Source organism: Mytilus galloprovincialis, unplaced genomic scaffold (genome assembly GCF_965363235.1).
Source record: "Mytilus galloprovincialis unplaced genomic scaffold, xbMytGall1.hap1.1 HAP1_SCAFFOLD_231, whole genome shotgun sequence".
Classification (NCBI taxonomy): Eukaryota; Metazoa; Mollusca; class Bivalvia; order Mytilida; family Mytilidae; genus Mytilus; species Mytilus galloprovincialis.
Window position 1 is genome coordinate 1 of NW_027468153.1, and position 20,141 is coordinate 20,141.

The 20,141-nt window shown below is 32.4% G+C and overlaps 1 protein-coding gene across 4 annotated transcripts; it reads right to left on the bottom strand.

Moving 5' to 3' along the window:
• Positions 1–157: 157 nt before the first annotated feature.
• LOC143061127 (uncharacterized) lies at positions 158–14,592 on the bottom strand. Of its 4 annotated transcripts, none has more exons than XM_076233682.1 (9): positions 14,531–14,592; positions 12,567–12,722; positions 10,398–10,521; positions 7,260–10,134; positions 6,542–6,634; positions 4,485–4,523; positions 1,517–1,642; positions 1,067–1,134; positions 158–297 (listed from the first exon to the last, which is right to left on the bottom strand). In XM_076233682.1, exons 1-9 carry the CDS (start codon positions 14,540–14,542, stop codon positions 173–175), a joined length of 3,618 nt encoding a protein of 1,205 aa, XP_076089797.1. In that variant the 5' UTR covers positions 14,543–14,592; the 3' UTR covers positions 158–172. The 4 variants fall into 4 exon arrangements, with proteins under 4 accessions (XP_076089797.1, XP_076089800.1, XP_076089799.1 ...); XM_076233685.1 differs by lacking the exon at positions 14,531–14,592 and adding an exon at positions 14,333–14,454; XM_076233684.1 differs by lacking the exon at positions 14,531–14,592 and adding an exon at positions 14,300–14,423.
• Between the last annotated feature and the right edge of the window lie 5,549 nt (positions 14,593–20,141).

Sequence of the window (20,141 nt, forward strand, 5' to 3'; positions counted from 1 at the left end):
ATGAATGCACGTTTAACATATTATTACTATACAACACAGAAGCCATGATGTTTTATGAGTTTTGTGTTAGTAAATGGATTAGAAAATCTGTTGAAAAAAAGAACATTATACATGTATCTACAAAATGTACAAGTACACTGTAAGTAAACCCTTTAAAATGAAGTATATGTTTCTAAAAATAAAAAATGATGCAACAATGACATAAGCAAGTTATATATTCACAGCAATCACATAATATACCTCCTCTATAGAATCTAGTAAAACTGTGGTAATTTTTTAAACGAGGTCGTCTAAATACTGAAATCCATATTCAAGAATTTGTATATTGCACATAGTACTAAGTAGTGGTTAACCATTTATGATTTATGATAATAATAAAAACAAGAGGCTAAAATTTTATCTAAATTGTAATTATAACTTTGAATATGTTTGAGTCTCACGGCATTCGTTTTAATTATGTCTCATGACATATGGTCTATATATGATGTAGGCAACAGAAGAGGTTTGTGTGCACTTTAACTGGGGTAACCACTCCATATTTCTTTACACATGAGTTTTAAATGAGTTAAATGTTGGTTGGTGATTTTTTATTGAACTGTTCAATATTTGTTGAGATTCTAATATTTTTAGGTTTTATTTTATATGAAGCAAATATCTATCATATGTATATTTGTGTGTGTGTGTGTTTTCACATTCATTTAATTTTCAATACATAGAAACTACAAAAGGGTTACTACAAAAGTATAATTAAACTTGTACTGGGTAGATAATTTTTATAAGAATTTGCAAATGTAATATTCAACATGGAATATATATAAAAAAAAAATAGCAGATGTAAAATGAACTAGTTACAATTTTTACATTTTGATGATTGCATTTTCTCTGTAATATTTCTTTGTATTGTTTCCTTCATTTTTTTTTATCAGATACAGTTTTTTTATAATCATATCTATCAATACAACATGGATTGACTGATTCATTGGTATTTAAGGAAAATCTTTTTTTCAGCACTTTTGCCCTATTTTGTGTCGGTCAGTTGTTATTGGTAGAAGATTTTTTTACTAACCGGAAGGTGGTGTTGTCACTGTTTCCTTTTTTCTGACATCCACTAAGTTCTCTTTTTCTTTCTCGTTCCTACAATTAAAGAATTATAAATTGACAAACTGTATACTATTCAATGTTTGGTTCTCCATGCTCTTCAACTCCGTACTTTATTTGGCCTTTTTAACATTTTTTGTATTCTAGCGTCACTGATGAGTCTTTTGTAGATGAAACACGTGTCTGGCGTGAATATAAAATTTCAATCCTGGTATCTATGATGACTTTATTTGAAGTTATAGGTATTTATTAATTCCAGATTTTTCAAGTTTATATTTTCTGCTTGGATGTTTTAATACAATAAATAATCTTGTAGGAATTTTTTTGGGGGTGGGGTGCTATTTTCATTAGGTGAACTTCATATCTCATATCATTTTTTTTGGTTGGGTTCCATCTTCTATTTACTGTTTCTATTTACCCATGAGGTGATGATGCTGCTCTTCTGTCTGTAGCAGAAACAGCTGGTTCTAAGTTATAAAATCTATCTCTAGGTAGCTCTTCCCCATATCTAGGCTCCTCAGATTTACTTCTTGTGTGTCCATCTCTGTAAACACAGTGTTGATACATATAAAAATTCATACATAGCATCAACTTCAACGATTGAAAACATTTACCTTAGAATAAAACCATAGAAATAAGTTCCTCTGACTAGTATCATATCATTACAAGAAAAGACTTTTCCTCAATTTGAATGTTCTACATTCAAATACAAATATCAGGATATTTTGGTATAAAGAAATTTTTGTGTTTTTTATTTTATGAAAGAAAGTAAGGGTTAATTTTTGGTGTGAAAATTTTAAGCACTTTTATTAATATCTTATTTTTTTTTTTATATTGGAATTGAATGATCAATTAGTTGTTGGTGCCTAGTTACAGTTAAGATAACCAGATAAAAGAATTAATCTATATATCTAGATCATGTTAGATGGTAAAAATTAAGACATGGGTATTTTTCTTTTTGTAAATTAGGTGTTTTGTCTTAACATTGATCTTATAAGCAAGTAAGACAGGTCATTAATAACTGTGCAATTATTAATATAATAAATAGTCATACATGACATACTATCATATCCAAGGCAACATATTTGCATTTATCTTTAAAAAGTCAACAAGTTTTATTTTCTTATATTTAATTTTGAAACTTTCATCTCAGGCTTCAAAATTATTTTTTGCAACCAAAAAAACATCTTATTTAACAATATAGCATTAACATACCTGTTTATAAGGCCATTTTGAGAGTTATCCATTTCAATTTCAATACATAAAACTTTATCATTTCTTTATCACAATATATAACACTTTCCTCTAAGTCAGGCACAAACATGAAATACACATATTAAACATTCTATTCAATAAGTCCAAATGTCAACAAAAATCATTAAAAATGTACATGTAAATCATTTACACTGATAATTCTGTTACAAATTATACCATTATGATTCAAAGTCAATTTAAATTTCTGATAACTTTAAAAATAAGGCATTTAAATTTTATCATTTGTAGTTTTCAATTTTCTTGCACAAACATGTATTTTGTTTTCCCACCAAGCTTAAGGATCACTCATGATAATAGGTTATTTTTAATATAAATTTATGACAAAATTAAATATTCTATAAATGTAAAAGCTGGGATCCTTAATTTCTTTTTAAATACACAGAAATTTTTAAGGTCAAGGTCTGAAATATTATAGACAGTCATTTTTCTATTTTTGTGACTTGATATTGAACTTATTTCTTTCTTTAAAGTCTCTGAGGAAAACAAACATGTTATGACTTTTCAGTTCTTATTCTAAATGTCCATCTTTTAGGCAGAATTTTCCTCTTTAATGCAGATCTTTCATCCTCAATACAGAATTTTAATCATTGATGCACAAATTTGATCTTTAATTCTAATCTTTAATTCTAATCTTCAATGCAGAAAATTTTAATCTTTAAAGCAGATTATTTTATCTTTATTGCAGACTTTTGGTGTTATTACACAATTTTGAACTTTATATCAGAATTGTCATTCTAATTGCAATTTTTTTTTTTTTATCTGAAAGCAGAATTTTCATCTTCAATGGAGAATGCAGTACATTATACATTCACTTACTAAAATATGCACATGGACATTTACAAAAGAAAATACAGTAACAGCAAGAGTTATAAACTCTTTAACTTTTCAACTTAGGGAAGTGTGTAACATACGTGTATACATTCCAAATGATTGCCACACCAAGTTACAGTGCAAACACTCTAACATTACATATATGTCTTGCAACTGGTTTTGACCTTTTTAATATAATTAAGGCCTTAAAAGAAAACTCATAATATCTGCTGAATTCAAAATTGCCAATAAATGAAACTCTGAGTTGAACGATAAATGTATTACAGATTCAGTGTATTGTATGAGTAATGTTGAGAAATGAACTTGTAATCATTTCTGAAATCAGAAAAGAATTAAACCATTTGCAAGAATAATATTTATTTCATATTGGTTGAGAATAAGATTCTCTTATTGGATTAAAAGGGGTAACATGACATTCATTATTCTTCAGTAATAAATTCCTTTGGTCATTAACAGAAAAAAACGGACCAGAAAACCGGTTGTTAACGAACTTTTACATGATAATGACCGGTGGGGCGTGGTTTCCGTCTGATAATGACCGTTGTGGCGTGGTTTCTGTCTGATAATGACAGTTGGGGCGTGATTTATCTGTTAATGACCGGTGGGGCGTGGTCTCTTTTTTTAGAGAGATGTAAGTTTTATAAAACATGTTCCTGTTTTTAATATATGATTATATTTAAGTTGTTGAATTGTTTATTATATGTTTTCGTTAATTATAAAATTAAAGATAACTTGATTAATAAGTATTTATCTACTGAAAAATTGCACTAAAATGAATCATTGTGGCAGTATTACTACAACTGGTCTTCACTCTTACAACTACTTGAGTTCGCTGTAGGCATTTTGAATTTATGAGAATTTTCCAAAACATGGTTTCTCAATGAAATAAACATAATAGTTCTTGAAAAACTAGTCATTATCGTGATACATGGACTGCCCGTAGGGCAATGGAATTGACTGCGACAGCGATAATGACCTCGCCTTCGGCTCAGTCATTATCACTATCTTAGTCAATACCACTGTCCTGTGGGCAGTCCATATATCACAATAATGACCAGTTTTTAAAGAACTATTATATAAGTATAAGGTAGAAGCATTTTCAATCTGAAATATTTTATCTTTCCATCATTCCCATTGTTAAGTGTATTACAAACATGTGAGGGGTGCAAAGGATGCACTGAGTGTTTTGCTATCACAAAAAGTTAATACATGTATAGGTTAACAACACACAACATTTAATGTGAGTGACCTTGATACCATATAACACTGAGGTCACTTACTCAGTTTCTGTAGCAACTTCCACAGTCACAACAGTAGCACTACATTAATAAAGTAAATGATTCAAAATGTACCATTATGTAATAATAAAGGATGCCCCATCCACACTATCATTTTCTATGTTCAGTGGACCGTGAAAATGGGATAAAATCTCTAATTTTGCATTATAATTACAAAGATCATATCATATAGAACATGTTTATTAAGTTGATTGGACTCCAACTTTATCAAAAACTAACTCGACCAAAAACTTTAACCTGAAGCGGGCAGACGGACAAATGGATGAAACGAACGGACGAACGAATGGACAGACATACAGACACACAGACTAGAAAACATAATGCCCATAAATGGGGCATAAAAACATTTTGATTTAAAGTAAAGAAAACTTTAAAACATTGGTCATCAAACGGGCTATCTGAATGAGACATTCTCTTCTATTGGCATTGCATGTATCATTGAACTGCATATATGTATCAATTTCAATAATTATGTATGATATCTAATGTTATAAATTAGTACATAGAATAACACAGAAAAACTGTTACTTTAATATAAATGAGTACAAATTTGAGGTACTGTCTGAGAGCAAGCTAACAAAATTATTATCTATTGTGTTGTAAAATTTCAAAGAAATCTGTCCCATGGCAATGGGATAAGGAGAAATTTTTCTCTCAACATCAATATTATTTGATGAATTATAAAACTCTTTATATGCAGTTATCTCCCCTTGTAAGAAATCATATATTCAACATGAATCTTCATTTGAAGTTTCAATAAAATCCATTACATACAGCGAACTTACAGGTGAATAACTTATGACATTCAAATATCTCTATAATTATCTCCCCTTCATTGTGTCTTAGCATACTTCTATTAATTTTTGGCTCATGCACATTTATTTACAGTGTAAAATCTCAAGTTAAGTTCTGAATGAAATCCATTGAATGATTTTAAAAGACCTAGTTACATAATGATAGGACAGAGGGAATCTATAATAACTAAGTTTATAGAAGAGATGTTTGTTTGTACATGTATAGAAAATGTGTCAAGTCCCTAATCACACACCGGCCATCTAAGTATACATGTTTCTGGAAATAATCTTACCAGAGTAAAATACTGTGAAAGTACTTTAATTCGTGGGTATCAATTTTCGTGGTTTGAGAAATATTTACATGTTCGTGGGTTTTTAAATTCGTGGATTTTAGTTTTCTAAAAAAAAAATTTGGAAAATTGAAGCTTTAGAAAGGAAGGTTACAAATTGTCGTGATTGAGGAAAATTGCAAAGTAAACATTGACCCGGTAAAATGGTAAATCGTAGTGACAACACTAATTAATCCTAGATAAAGTGATCAACAGATTTAAGACCATCAAAGGTGTTAATTAGGCCATAAACATGTCACCTACAGAAAACAGTACACAAAAACAAATGCTATAAACGTATCTTAATGTTAAATAATTCTTATCAAAATTAAGCTCAGCATAAAATTATTATTTTCGATATGTACGAGAATTTTGAGGATATAAAATGAACACTTTATCATACAAGCATACCAATACCGGAAATCTGACTTTCATCGATCAAAAATATTTTTATGAGAATTAAAAGATCAAAAGTTGTACAGTTAATGTTCTGAAAGATTAAATGGGTATACTCCTTCATGGAGTTGTAGTTCATAGCGCGTTTGCCCTATGACTACTATATAGCATTTTCAGATTTGGCGTTATTCAATATATTCTCTAGATCATATCAGTAGTCAAACCTACATGGGATCTTTCCATGTCTTGATTTGGACAATGTTTGTTTTATTTCGTTGGACACTTAAATTCGTGGATAACGTCATCCACGAAAACCACGAAAATTGGTACCCCACGAATAAAAGTACTTTCACAGTATATCTATTGTTCCTATTTAATTGCATAAAAGAGAGTATAAAGGCAAAGAAGTTTTTTCTTTATTAACAATTTATTGCCTTTATAAAAGCTGCAGTAAAATGTATAGATATATTAAAGTGTCAGAAACAATATCTTATTTCAACTTATAATATATCATATTTACCTGTCAGATCTTGCCTCAGGAGACAGTTCTCTTGGATCACTATAGGTCCTCTGATGATCTCTGGACCCTGGTCTCACATTGGCTGTGTCAGAACTGAAAGTAAGAAACATGTGACTGTGCAGATATTATAAATGGAAAATAATGTGAATTAATTATTTCAGTCAATCAAAGATATATATTTCTTCATCAATTATTTACACATTATTTTCTTATTTCTTTTAAATTATTTCCATAGACCAACATAAATTAGTTCACAGTATTACAAGACATATCAATTAGAATTAATCACAATGACTTTTTCATTTTTAGAAATTTAGAAAATTTAGAAAATTTACAATTTAAAAGGCGGAGTCAAATATTGAAAGTTTCATTCAATTAAGGGGTATGATTCTATCTATGTCTTAGCAGTTACAGTACAAATTAGGTGATTTGGTTTTGAGAAGGTTCTATTACAGACATTTGAGGTAATTTTTTTTACAGAAATTTATCTTCAATGCAACATTTTCCTATATGCTTGAAATTCAAAACAAAATAATTTTATTAAAAAATCTACTGAAATGATCAAGTTGCCCCTTTCCCAACTAGAAATTGTGTTAACATATCCTTCATCTGTAAACTGTGTCCCTTTGTTTGCCCTAAAAAATCCTAGGTAGAACACTGTTGAGCATGTATGTACCAAGTGTATATTTAAAAACGGAAATGCTATAGATTTAAATACCTAGTTGCACCAAACAGTAATTCTGCTGGAACCTCCTGACTAGAGGCACCATCAGCCCATGCTTCCTTTACTCCATCAGGCTCTGTCCTTCCAAACTGGTCCACCTCTGCAGCTCCTCTGGTACGCTCTACACCATAAACAGGATAACAGTCAAGTACATGTCTGTAAGGTGTCTTTATGTCAATGCTATGGTTAAATGTCCGATCTGCATTCTTGGCCAGTTGAGATGATAAGAATGTTTTAGCATTACCAAGAGCACTGAATGGTTCTGTTTTAAGTCCACTTAGATAAGAATTATTAATAGATTTGTCAATTCCACTCATTTGAGACCATTCTAGCTGTTTTCTTACATCCTTATCTTGAATGACAAAGCTGCTGTTGGTTGATTCTTGACTACTATCATAGCTTGTATCCAGCTTTGGCTTATCAGCCATACGTTTTATCATTTCTCGCTCTTCCTGTTTTGCAGATTTTAAAATACTGATTGCCTGTTTTCTAGGAGGTTCCTGTGATAGTATTTTCATTACTTTTGATGCTAAACCAGAGCTATCTCCTGAATCCATTAACTTATCTGGTTTCTCTGTTTGATACCTGCGAATAATCTCTTCTACATCTGGAGCAACCTTCAAAGATCTGTCTTCAAAGTCAGACTCAACTTGATCTGACACAACTTCTGCAGTGTCCTTTTGAGGTTTGTTAACAAGTTCTAATGTATCTGACAACCCATTGTAGCCCTTTCCAGAGTATGTACTGTCACATTCTGTTTCTGTGTCAGTTTTCATTGTCCCAAAAAATCTCCCTGACAAACTATCGTCGTATCCTAAATCAGCCCCATGGTCCCATAGAAGTTTATGTGCTTTAGAACTTTCAGTAGATTTATCACTTGCTTTTGAAAAGTCTGGAGAAGGATTTGAAATCCTCATATTATAATCAATTCCAGGATCTAAGTTGCTCTGAATTTCTTGTAGATCTCTTTGTAGACGAGAGTAATCAAAATTGGTTGGTACTGAACCACCTGGTGCAGCCGTACTCTGCCTATTTCTATCTGCATATGCAGTGTCAGATAAGATTTTCTTGACTCTCTGACTTAAGGAGTCTGCCGATTCTTGACTATCAGTGGAGCCAGGTCCACCTCCTACAGCAGCAATAGAAAGTGATGGATAAGTCTGTGCACTTATTACATTCATGGTCTCACTTGATGGAATGGTATTGATTTTCAATGGAACATAAGATGAGTTTGATGGGACATTAGTTATATCATTTACAGTTCCTTCATTACTTTTGGTCATTAATTTAGCAACCTCATCACCTAATGAAGACCTTACACTCTGTTCACCAGATTTAGTGAGAAGAGCAGATCCTTGAGACCTCTCTGTTGATTTTTGTACAAAATTGTCACTTTTTCTCAAGGGTGAGTAAGATCTTAGAACAGTAGGTTCTCTATCACCTTCAAGTCCCAGTGCTTCTCTGCTGTATAGATGATGATGAAGAGTAGTTCCTAAATGACTTGCATCTTCTAAAAGTTTAGAAACTCTTTGAGACATGCTTTCTTGTTTAGAGTTGCTGGGTGAATCTGTATCCTTCTCTGGAATCTGAACTCTGGATAGCAGAGGGAGGTCTGTAATCCTTGGAACAGCAAAATCTGAAGATGCAGTAGGTTTGGGCTGATCCAAGAAATCCTCAGGTAGGCCTAAAAGTTTGGCTCTATCACCGACAGGCACATAAGGAGCGTCAGAAGGTTTAGAAGAACTTGAAGACCCATATTTACTGGCACTTTCTCTCCTAGCAGTGTCAACTGAAGACATGCTGCTAGATACCAAGGTTTCTACTGTGTCCTGACTATCTGGAACAATTGTAGTGCTGGAACTACCTGACAAAACATTCCCTTTTATTTCAGAGGTAGATGCTTTGGGCATTAATTCAGTGTTTCGAGAGAGCTGGTTATACGATTGTGTACCATACATTTCTCTATGACTACCTGGTATATACTGGTTAGCTGTTAGCTGGAATGTCCTGTCACCTGATCCTAGTAAGGTACTAGATGTTGTAGATGTCTTGTCAGTCTTTTCAGAAGATCTTGCACCAAATTCTTTTTCTGGTGAATACATTGCATAGGAATCTTTCACAATATCGGCTGCTAGTCTACGTGAAGCAGGAAGGACATTAGATGTCTCTTTATTTGTTTGACTTTGCTGTCCATCTGATTTTGAAATACCAGCTGGTCTATATGGTACTTGTTCTCTTTTATCTGAGGTAGAAGGATTTTCATTTCTATTGAATTGTCTACCTTCCAATGAACTCATAGTGGGTATACCATCTTTATCAATGGATATCCTCATAAAATCTCTATTGATATCTTCAGCATTTGTATCCCTCGTCTTATCTTCATTTATTGTGTCAGTTGGTATCCTGACAAAATCCCTTGTAACCGTAGGGTTTGAAATCATTCTATTTAAGTCCCCATTATTCATAGAACCTGTTGGTATCCTTATCTCAGGGTCTTTTTGTCTCATTGAGCTTGTTGCAGTAAAAGCCTGAATATTCCTAAACTCTGAATCACTAGCAGAAGACCTAGGTGTCTCGTTATCATTATCTGTGCCATAGGGATTCCATTCACAATCTGACATTCCCGTAGCTGATTCTGGATATCTGGCATAAACAGCTCCAGTATGTCCATCTAAATGGTGATCCCCATCAGAACTGTCACTTTCTACTGGTGGATATTTTCCAGGAGAAAAGTTACCAGAAATAAAATCTTTGGAAACCTCTGTAATTGCTGATGTCAAAGCTTCCTCATGAAGACTGTTATTCTCTTGAGGAGACTCCTCACCACATGATGGATCATCTAAGGGGTACTGAGACAAACTCAAATTTCCTACAATTACATCATTTATATATATAAGGAAATGAACATTTCAAATTCTTTGAAGAACATGTATTAAATCTTAAATTTGAAGTGAATTTCTTCATTAATATTGAAATGGCACATAGCTTCATTTTTAAAATTATCCATCTTTTTTTCAAAACTTGGTAAGACTGAGTCTCAATGTTAACATCTTAATTCAATGTACATTTAAATTTGTAAAATAGAATCAGAAAAAAATAGATCCTAATAAAATTAAGAACAATAAAAATTACCTTCTGAAGTTTCTGTGGTTTCCGACTTCCAACCAGAATTATCATCAGAAGAGAATCCTCTGTGCATGGATGGCGAGGAGATGTCATTTTGTGTAGACTCTCTACTATCACTTGGAGAATTTGTCTGAAAAAAAATTAGTATCTGTAGAGAAAATATTTGTTATAAGTAGTATGGTCAACAGTTATTGTGTAAACCAATTAATAACTGACAGGAGGACGAACTATCAAATCAAAAACTTCACTGGTTAATCAATGCTTTTTCAATTTTAGTAAATTTGATATAAATATGTTTTGAAATCATGTTTAACAAGAGGCTGTCACAACAACAAACCGGATTTATTAACATTTTTTAGTGTCCTGGCAATATCACAAGAACCATAACTAATGAACAGTGAAAGTGAAAATCGTCAATATCAAATTTGACCTCCATTTTGTCATCAGTATCAACATATTAAAATTTGAAAAGCTTAGGTTGAATGGTTCATGAGTAAATGCAACAACATGAATGGAAACGCTATTTTTCAATCTTTCAAGAACCATAACTCCTGAACGGTAAAAGTCAAAATCATCATAATTGAACTTGACCTCCATTTTGTCATCAGTAACAACATATTAAAAATTGGGAAGCTTTGGTTGAGCAGTTCATGAGTAAATGCACGAACACAACTGGAAACACCATTTTTCAATCTTTCAAGAACCATAACTCCTGAATAGTAAAAGTCAAAATAGTCATTATTGAACTTGACCTTTATTTTGTTGTCAGTAACAACATTTTAAAAGCTTTGGTTGAAAGGTTCATGAGTAAATGCACGGACAACATTTGGCTGCCGCCCACCCGGCCACCCAACCGCTGTACATCCCCAAATCAATAACCGACATTTTTGTCACAAAAATCCGGTTAAAAATGTTCTAAAGAAATCAATGGTCCAGTATATTGCCTACTTGATTAAGAAGAAAAACATTCCAATTTTACATAATCTAAATTAATTAGCACACAAACATCTGGTCTATCAACATGCATTGGCTTTGAATAATTCTAAAGTTAACATAATTTACAAGGCATGACATGTGAAATAAATGTACATGTACCATGCACAATATTGTAAGCTGATCAAATAAAATGTTGATAAAAAATTGTAAAATGCAAATCTAGTGTATGCTTTATACAGGTGTAAACCATTAGATGCAGAAAATAGAACAATACAGAATAATGTGGGAAAGGTTTAAATCATTGTTTCATTTAACCATGCATTTGTATAAAGTAATGCTGACAAATCACTGTCTTTCAGCATCAACTTTTTTTTTTTTGGTCATTGCTGTGGATTCATCTATTTTCGTGGTTATCAATTTTCCTGGATTGCTGAAAACTTGCATATTCATGGACTTTTGATTTTGTGGTTTAGCCAATCTCTGTATACAAAGCCTATCGAAAATATATTATTCGTTTAACATTTGAATTTCTGCTTCACCTGTACCCACAAAACCCACGAAATTGGTATCCAACAAATACTAAAGAATCCACAGTAGGCAAACTGTTTTACAAATGACAGGCTAAACTTACAAATACAGTTTCTTATTATCCTGCTTTGCTTTCATGTTGATGTAAATATTTCTTTTTAAAAACAGTTTTTTTTGTTTTTTTGTTTGTTTGGTTTGGTTTGTTTTTGTTGTTTTTTTTGGGGGGGGGGGGTGCTTCTCCCAGTAAGTGCTTCTTGTTTCTTATATAGTTTATAGTTAGACTTGGGTTTCCTTATTTGAATTGTTTTACACTAGCCATTTTGGGGCCCTTTATATCTTCCTGTATAGTGTGAGCCAAGACTACATGATGAAGGCATTCTTTGACCTAGAATTATTCATTTTTCAAATTTGCACACTATGACTTGGATGGAGAGTTGTCTCACTGGCACTCATTTTAGAACTTCTTTTTTCAATATATATGAGAGTGTTGTCAAGACTATATTTCAAAGGGAATTACTCAGAATTTCTTTTTGAATTTCTAACTTCAAAGACATGATGTCTACACTACATGTATCTTTTCACATAAATGTCTATGATCTCAATATTGAAAATGGAGCCTTGGATTTCCACACAAATGCTGTCTTTATTGCAAAAGAACAATAAAACACATGAACAATTTATCAAAAATACTTTTTAAAATATGGTACCTACTTGATTAATGTTGAGGTCTAGTCTTGGAACAACTTGACTATTTTGTGGACTGTTGTCAGACATGCTTTCTTGTAATTGATGTGAGAATGAGCTAGACCAAGATACAGTTGTTAAATCATCTTCCAATGTTTCCTGTTCAGGTAAAAGAAACCAGACCTGCCAAAGTAAAAATAATCAAAAGGTCAAGTAATTACGAATGTGTAGATGATGTCATTAATTTTAATAAATATTACATAAAACTGACACTTAAAAAGTTCTTTTTAAATGATTTTTTTTTGTATTATTCTGCAATATACATTTGTTCTCCTAAAAATCATGTTAATAAAACAAAAGTACTTAATTCTAAAAACATTTTCTCAAAACTAATTCTTTAAAGCTTCAATGATGATTCTATATATGGAATCAAGTTGTTCCATCAAAACTAATTCTGCAAGTTGGTTCTGTCCAGATTAATCATGACAACGATGGACCAGGTCCCATGATAAAATAATTAGTATAAAAGATAGAGAGTTCAGCAATGTTAAGTTAGGTATTTGCATGGTCCAAGATTGTTCATGATTAACATGATTAAGTGGAAATTTGAAATTAAGTGCACTAGTTATCCAGTGTGCATCAAATTTTTGGTATCAGGTCCGTTCGCGCCCAATATAGTTTCGCACCCTACACGTTCGCACCTCACATTTTCGCCCCCCACGTCCGTTCGCACCCTACATGTTCGCGCCCAATTTTTAATAAAATTTAAGTTAAATTGTTAGAAATTATTCATATGAATATAACAAATAATTGTATTCTTTTTGAATAAAATTTGAGAATTTATTGAATAGATTTTTTTTTTTTATCAATCTGATGATTAATTATTAAATGTTGATTATGTATGATTATTGCTAATTGGTATTTATAAACAGCCTAACTTGGTGTTATTGTTTACTGTTGTTTATAAATCATGATTGTTGTTTTAAATTGCTTTGATGTAAATACTAATAAAATAAATATTAATTATAGCAATACACTTACCATGCATACCAGTTGTTCAACATGTTGGCAGATTCGCACTTAATTGACTAGAAACAGTGAAAAACAAATTATTTCAATACACTAACCAAAACACGATTAAGAATTATTCAACACACAAATGAAATAGTTGTTGTCAGAATAACATAATCTGACTTAAAAACAAGGACTTTTTTTTTTATAAACTTGTCATGACACAAAAAAAACTTGTCAGTATCTCGAATTATTTAGAAACAATGGCATATATATTTATACCAATACACCTCCAAAAAATTGGTAAAATTGGGTACGAACGAACTTTTCGCAAAATTTTGGTGCGAACATGTGGGGTGCGAAAGTGAATGGGGGCGAATGTGGAAGGGTGCGAACGTGATTGGGCGCGAACAGACCCGGATTCCAAATTTTTTAAGTTATTTTTTAACTTTGAAAAAATAATGTTTTAAAGCAATTACAGTGTTTCCACTTGTTCTGACATTACATACAAAAAAATAGGAATAAATTTTAAAGATGCATATATATGCTATAATTTATTGTTCACCTGGACATCAGGCCCATTTGTTTTGCTAAGGATTACCAATGTGTTCATTCATTATTTACTTATATACTCTTAAGTTATTTCTTCTGTCAGTTTGAAATATTATTTTTTATACATGTACAAAAAAATAATAAATTGATAGCCAGTGATTGCCAACACGACATATTGTCATTGTAAACGTTCTTACCAAACACAATCAAAACATGCTAAAATAATTAACCTTATTTTCCAGGTATGTAAGACATTTTACTCGCGTCGGCGGGCAACGTGTTAGAACATGTTTTGAACTGTCAAAATGTAAACAAACAGACAGGTCAGCATAAGGGTGTATTTTAGATGGAATTGTTATTCATTTAACATCAATAACAGATTCTACATATTGGTTATTGGTCTTTTATCATCATAGGCATCTCTGTACCTGTTTTGACATTACGGGAATTTATTGTTTCAATAAATATTAAATATACATTTATTGATTTGCCAAATTTTGAAACATAGCCGCCATATTGCATCTCGCGAGATTTAAAAGTCTACAAATTTCTTCTTTTCTTTTTATAAAACAAACCATTTTTAGGGCAGACAAATATTCAGAAAAAAACTTTTTGGAATTTTGATAGTAAAAAAAATATATATTTAAATTTAATTGACTTATAACAACTGGTTGATCTAATTTTTTGATGGGTACCAGCTAGCAAAAAACTTTATTGGAACCAGACACGTGGTCTTTCCGGCAAAAGTTAATTTAAGTCAAAATTGAAGTCACCCAGTGCAGGGTTTTCTATACTAGTAACTTTTAGTATAGGAAGTCTCTTCCCAGTGAGACTTTTCCTTGGCCATTTCAAAACCAATGCAAAATGTAATACGGATGATTTTTATTTATGGATTTCATGTTTGCACCTAAAATGACAAAATCTAGAAAACTGGACAAAAATTGCTGTCTCAGTTTATGAAATTTTCCACAGAATACTGATTATTCAAAGCAAAAATATCATCGAGGTATATTTAATTGTATTTAATTTATCCGAATGACATTTGATTCAGACAGTCATTATTGACTTAAGCCAGAGTAGATACTGTGCCATGATTCATAACAATATTAAACAATAAAAAATAAGTCACGGTATATGCCGTGTTTCCGCAATGAGACAGCTCTCCTACCGTAACTGGCAGAGGCCAAATAACACGATTCAGTATATGAGATGGACACAAATAGAATACATTTAACAAAAACATATGGTGGATGTGATATGGTACTCAGTATACATCCCACAACAAAAAACTGACACCAAGTCAAATGAAAGTCTGGGGCTGAGTTAAAGGTGAGCTATTAGTGCCCATTGGAAAACTCATAATACCTGTCGATTAAGGTTTTTGCTGAAATAAACAATAATATCTTGAAGGAGAAACTTTACTGTTTTAATCATCTTAGTCACAGTTCTAGTAAGCATATCTCGCATATGTTTTTGTTTTTCCCCGCTACCGTGAGCAGAAGGCTGTATATGAATTGCAATTAGATTGTCGGATCAATTAAAAGTCCTATTAATTGATTGAGAAAATTTCTCTTTAATATATAGCTTTGTTTTGAAGTGCAATGTACTGGTTCAAAAAGACATACGTGTTAATCGAGTTGAATGGATCATCAAAAACGTGTGCTTTGTCCAAAAACAACGAAACATCATTTAACTAAAACTTTCTTTTAAAAAGTCCATTTTTCCATCAGATTTATAACAATAGTCAACAGCAATATGAAATTAATTGTTCAATTGTTGAGAAGAAAACAATTAAATGCACAGAAACATAGTAGAATGTTTACTTAAACTGAGAAACTAAGATGAAAGATATTTGATTGGTTTTTTTTTTTTGTTAAGGTAGTTTTCAGTTTGTGTTTACAAACAAAACAAATTAATTTTAAAAAAAGCCCCTCAAACGTAATAAGGCAATATAATATTGAATAGAGAATGGAAACGGGAAATTTTCTAAAGAGATAGCAACCCGACCAAAGAGCAGAAACTGACAGCCGCCAAGGCTACTAAAACGTCTGCAATGCAGCGATATAAATCCATAACTGTATATAGGGATTTCAGCTGGTATCAATAAACAATAATGTACAGTTTAGTTCAGCGAAATTCACGTCACAAAAAAAAATCCGAAACACAATACTAGTAAAGACTAGAGGTTTCTGACTTGAGACTGGCGCAAAAAATGCGTCGGGGTTTAATGTGTTTTTCGAGATTTCAACCCTTCCTCTATAGATACATCTAGCCATGCAATATGGACTAAACATATACACAGCAAAACCCACTGTTAAATTCATTTAAAAAGGAGCCCTAGTCCGATGTAAGAATAGGTTACAGAAGAAACTAAAAAACTTGACAACTATCAACATAAATTAATTTAACAGGGGCTACAAACAGTTGACTACTTGACTCTCTTTCGAGCACTCGGACTTGCATAATTTGAATTTTCAATAAGTAGTATTAACGTCTTATTCACATTATATAAAATAAGAAGATGTATTAAGATTTTCAGCAGGACAGCTCTCCACACATGCCACAAGAGACCAATTTGTCATCTGAAATTGAAGTTTACATGCATCTAAAGGTGACTCACTGTTCGTCCAAACCCGACCAAAGAGCAACAAACAGCCGAAAGCAAAGCAGTAATGGGTCTTAAACACAGCGAAAAAAAACCTTATAGTGCTTTAACTGACCCCTAAACAAAAATGTGTACTAGTTATAATTGTTGATAATTGACGCCATACTAAATAAAGGCAGCAGTAGTATACCGCTGTTCGAAACTCATAAATCGATAGAAAAAAACAAAGCCGGGTTACAAACTAAAACTAAGGGAAATATAAGAGGAGAACAACGACACAACATTAAAATGTAAACTCACACAGAAACGAACCAAGCATTAGATAAAATCTAATGAGATTTACAAATATAACATCAAAACTAAATACAAGAAATTGGGATAGAAAAGTACCGTCCCACGTCTTATAGTAATGTGAATTCACACTAAAATTTAAGAGGAAACAACCGACACAACAGAAACACAACGTTAAAATGTAATACACTCAGAAACGAACTGTAATATAACAATGGCCATACTCCTGACTTGGTACAGGACATTTTTTAAAGAAAAATATGGTTGGGTTGAACGTGGTTTTGTGGCATGCCAAACATCCCGCTTTAATGGCAATGTTGAATATAACATTAAAATGACAACACAACATAAACATGATAAAAGGACTACAATACAAATAAATAGTAGAACATATTGGACAAAGAAACAATCGAATAATAGCTTACAAAAGGCACCAGATTTAAAATTTAATACGCCAGGAGTGCGTTTCGTCCACACAAGACTTACCAGTGACGCCCAGTTACAAAAGTTCGAAAGCCAAAACAAGTACAAAGTTGAACAGCAAAAGTTAAAAAAACAGCAAAAGTTAAAAAAAAAAAAGCTGATCCAATACGGCCAGGTTTTTTTTGCTTGGGATACGAACATCCTTATTATTTAGAATAATTTATACTTTTGCAAACAGTAAATTTTATAAAATAACTATATAAAAGATATACATATTAAAACTGAAGTATTAACTAATTACAGGGGGGGGGGGGGGGGAAACGGATATATTACATAAACCAACATCATACGAATTCACTTGCTATAGTGAATAATTCATCAGTGACATTTCAGGCTTATACATTAAAAAGAAGATGTGGTATGATTGCCAATGAGACAACCTTCCACAAGAGACAAAAGGACACAGAAATTAACAACTATAGGTCATCGTACGGCCTTCAACAATGAGCAAAGCCCATACCGCATAGTCAGCTTTAAAAGGCCCCGAAATGACAATGTAAAACAATTCACACGAGAAAACTAACGGCCTAATTTGTCTACACAAAAAATGAACGAAAAACGAATATGTAACACCTAAACAAACGACAACCACTGAATTACAGGCTCCTGGCATGGGACAGGCACATACATGCAGAATGTGGTTGGGTTAAACATGTAAGTGGGATCCCCTCTAACCGGTGGACTAGTGGTATAACAGTACAATATAAGAACGAACTATAACTATAGAGGCTCGTCGCTCACCTTGGTCTATGTGCATGTAAAACAAAGGACATAGATGGATTCATGACAAGATTGTGTTTTGTGATGTGTTTGTAGATCTTACCTTACTGAACATTCTTGCTACTTACAATTTTCTCTATCTGTAATAAACTTGGCCTTTTAGTTACAGAGGAAAATATCAGTTTTGTAAAAATTTACCAAATTAATGAAAATGGTTAAAAATGGACTATAAAAGGCAATAACTCCTAAAGGGGTCAACTGACAATTTTGGTCATGCATGTTGACTTATTTGTAGATCTTACTTTGCTGAACATTATTGCTGTTTACAAATAAAAAAAAAATGTGGTATGATTGACAACTGTCCACAAGAGACCAAAATGACACAGACGTTAACAACTTTTCTCTATCTATAATAGTATTCAAGATAATAACCAAAATTAAACGGCAAAATTTCCATAAACATTACCAATTGGGGACAGCAACCAAACAACCAGATATTCAATTCATCTGAAAATTTCAGGGCAGATATATATTGACTTGATAAACAATTTAATCCCTGGTCAGATTTGCTCTAAATGCTTTGGTTTCAGAGTTAAAAGCCAAAATCTACATTTTACCCCTATGTTCTATTTTTAGCCATGGCGGCCATCTTGGTTGGTTGGCTGGGTCACCGCACACAATCTTTAAACAAGACACCCTAGCTAATAATGATTGTGGCTAAGTTTGGTTAAATTTGGCCCAGTAGTTTCAGAGGAGAAGATTTTTGTAAAAGATTACAAAAATTGACTAAAATTGGTAAATCATGACTATAAAAGGCCAAAACTCCTTAAGGTGTCAACTGACCATTTTGGTCGTGTTGACTTATTTGTAGATCTACTTTGCTGAACATTATTGCTGTTTACAGTTTATATCTATCTATAATAATATTCAAGATAATAACCAAAAACAGCAAAATTTTCTTAAAATTACAAATTCAGGAGCAGCAACCCAACAATGGGTTGTATGATGTATCTGAAAATTTCAGGGCAGATATAGCTTGACTGTTTGTTGGTTGGTCGGGTCACCGGACATATTTTTTAAACTAGATACCCCAATAATGATTGTGGCCAAGTTTGGTTGTATATGGCCCAGTAGTTTCAGAGAAGCCGAAGATTTTTGTAAATGTTAACGACGACGGACGACGCACGCCTAGTGATGAGAAAAGCTCACTAGGCCCTTTGGGCCAGGTTCGCTAAAAATCAGTTAAACTTGAAGGCTTAACTCATCGGATGGATAAAAATACAAATACAAGTGGACATGGCCGGATACTTGTATATCCCGGACAACAACTAAAAGACACTACGTACAGTCCCGAGAGTACTCGCAGTTACTGACAGCTAGTTCAAAGCCACTAACAACTAATAAAAAATATCATGCATCTTAGACTAAATTATCAATAAGTACACTTCCAACATCTGTGTATTCCAATGGATTTAGTGTACAGACGTAATAAACAGGCACTGAGAAAAAAACCATGCCGGACCTTGTGCAATAAAATTGAGAATGGAAATGGGGAATGTGTCAAATGCCTATTTTGACAAAATTAAACCAAACAGCTGGCTGCTAAAATTATTTCACTTTCATCAGAGACATATATACACATATATGTCTGCTTTCATTAATATGATTTTCCTAACACAAAAAAAAAGCATATCTTAATTTTATTCATATCTCTTGAATATTAAAACAGTATATTCCTCAGATCCAGTAAAAGAAGGCCACTATAATATATAAATGTATAACCAATGACATATATTAGTAATATAAGCTACTTGGTTTTACTATTAACTGGGGGGGGGGGAAGCAGGCTATTATGGTCAAAAATATGATAAAAAAGGGGGCCCATTCCCCAAGCGGCTTATATAAAAAGGGTTATAGAGACTATGTTGAGAAATTATGTT

Excerpts from the sequence above, each read along its gene's own strand:
- LOC143061127 (XM_076233682.1), bottom strand. Across the intron at positions 10,135-10,397 it reads AACCACAGAAACTTCAGAAG|GAAATTTGAGTTTGTCTCAG; the intron begins GTAATTTTTATT and ends ATGTAATTGTAG. Across the intron at positions 1,135-1,516 it reads GCAGCATCATCACCTCATGG|GAACGAGAAAGAAAAAGAGA; the intron begins GTAAATAGAAAC and ends CTTTAATTGTAG.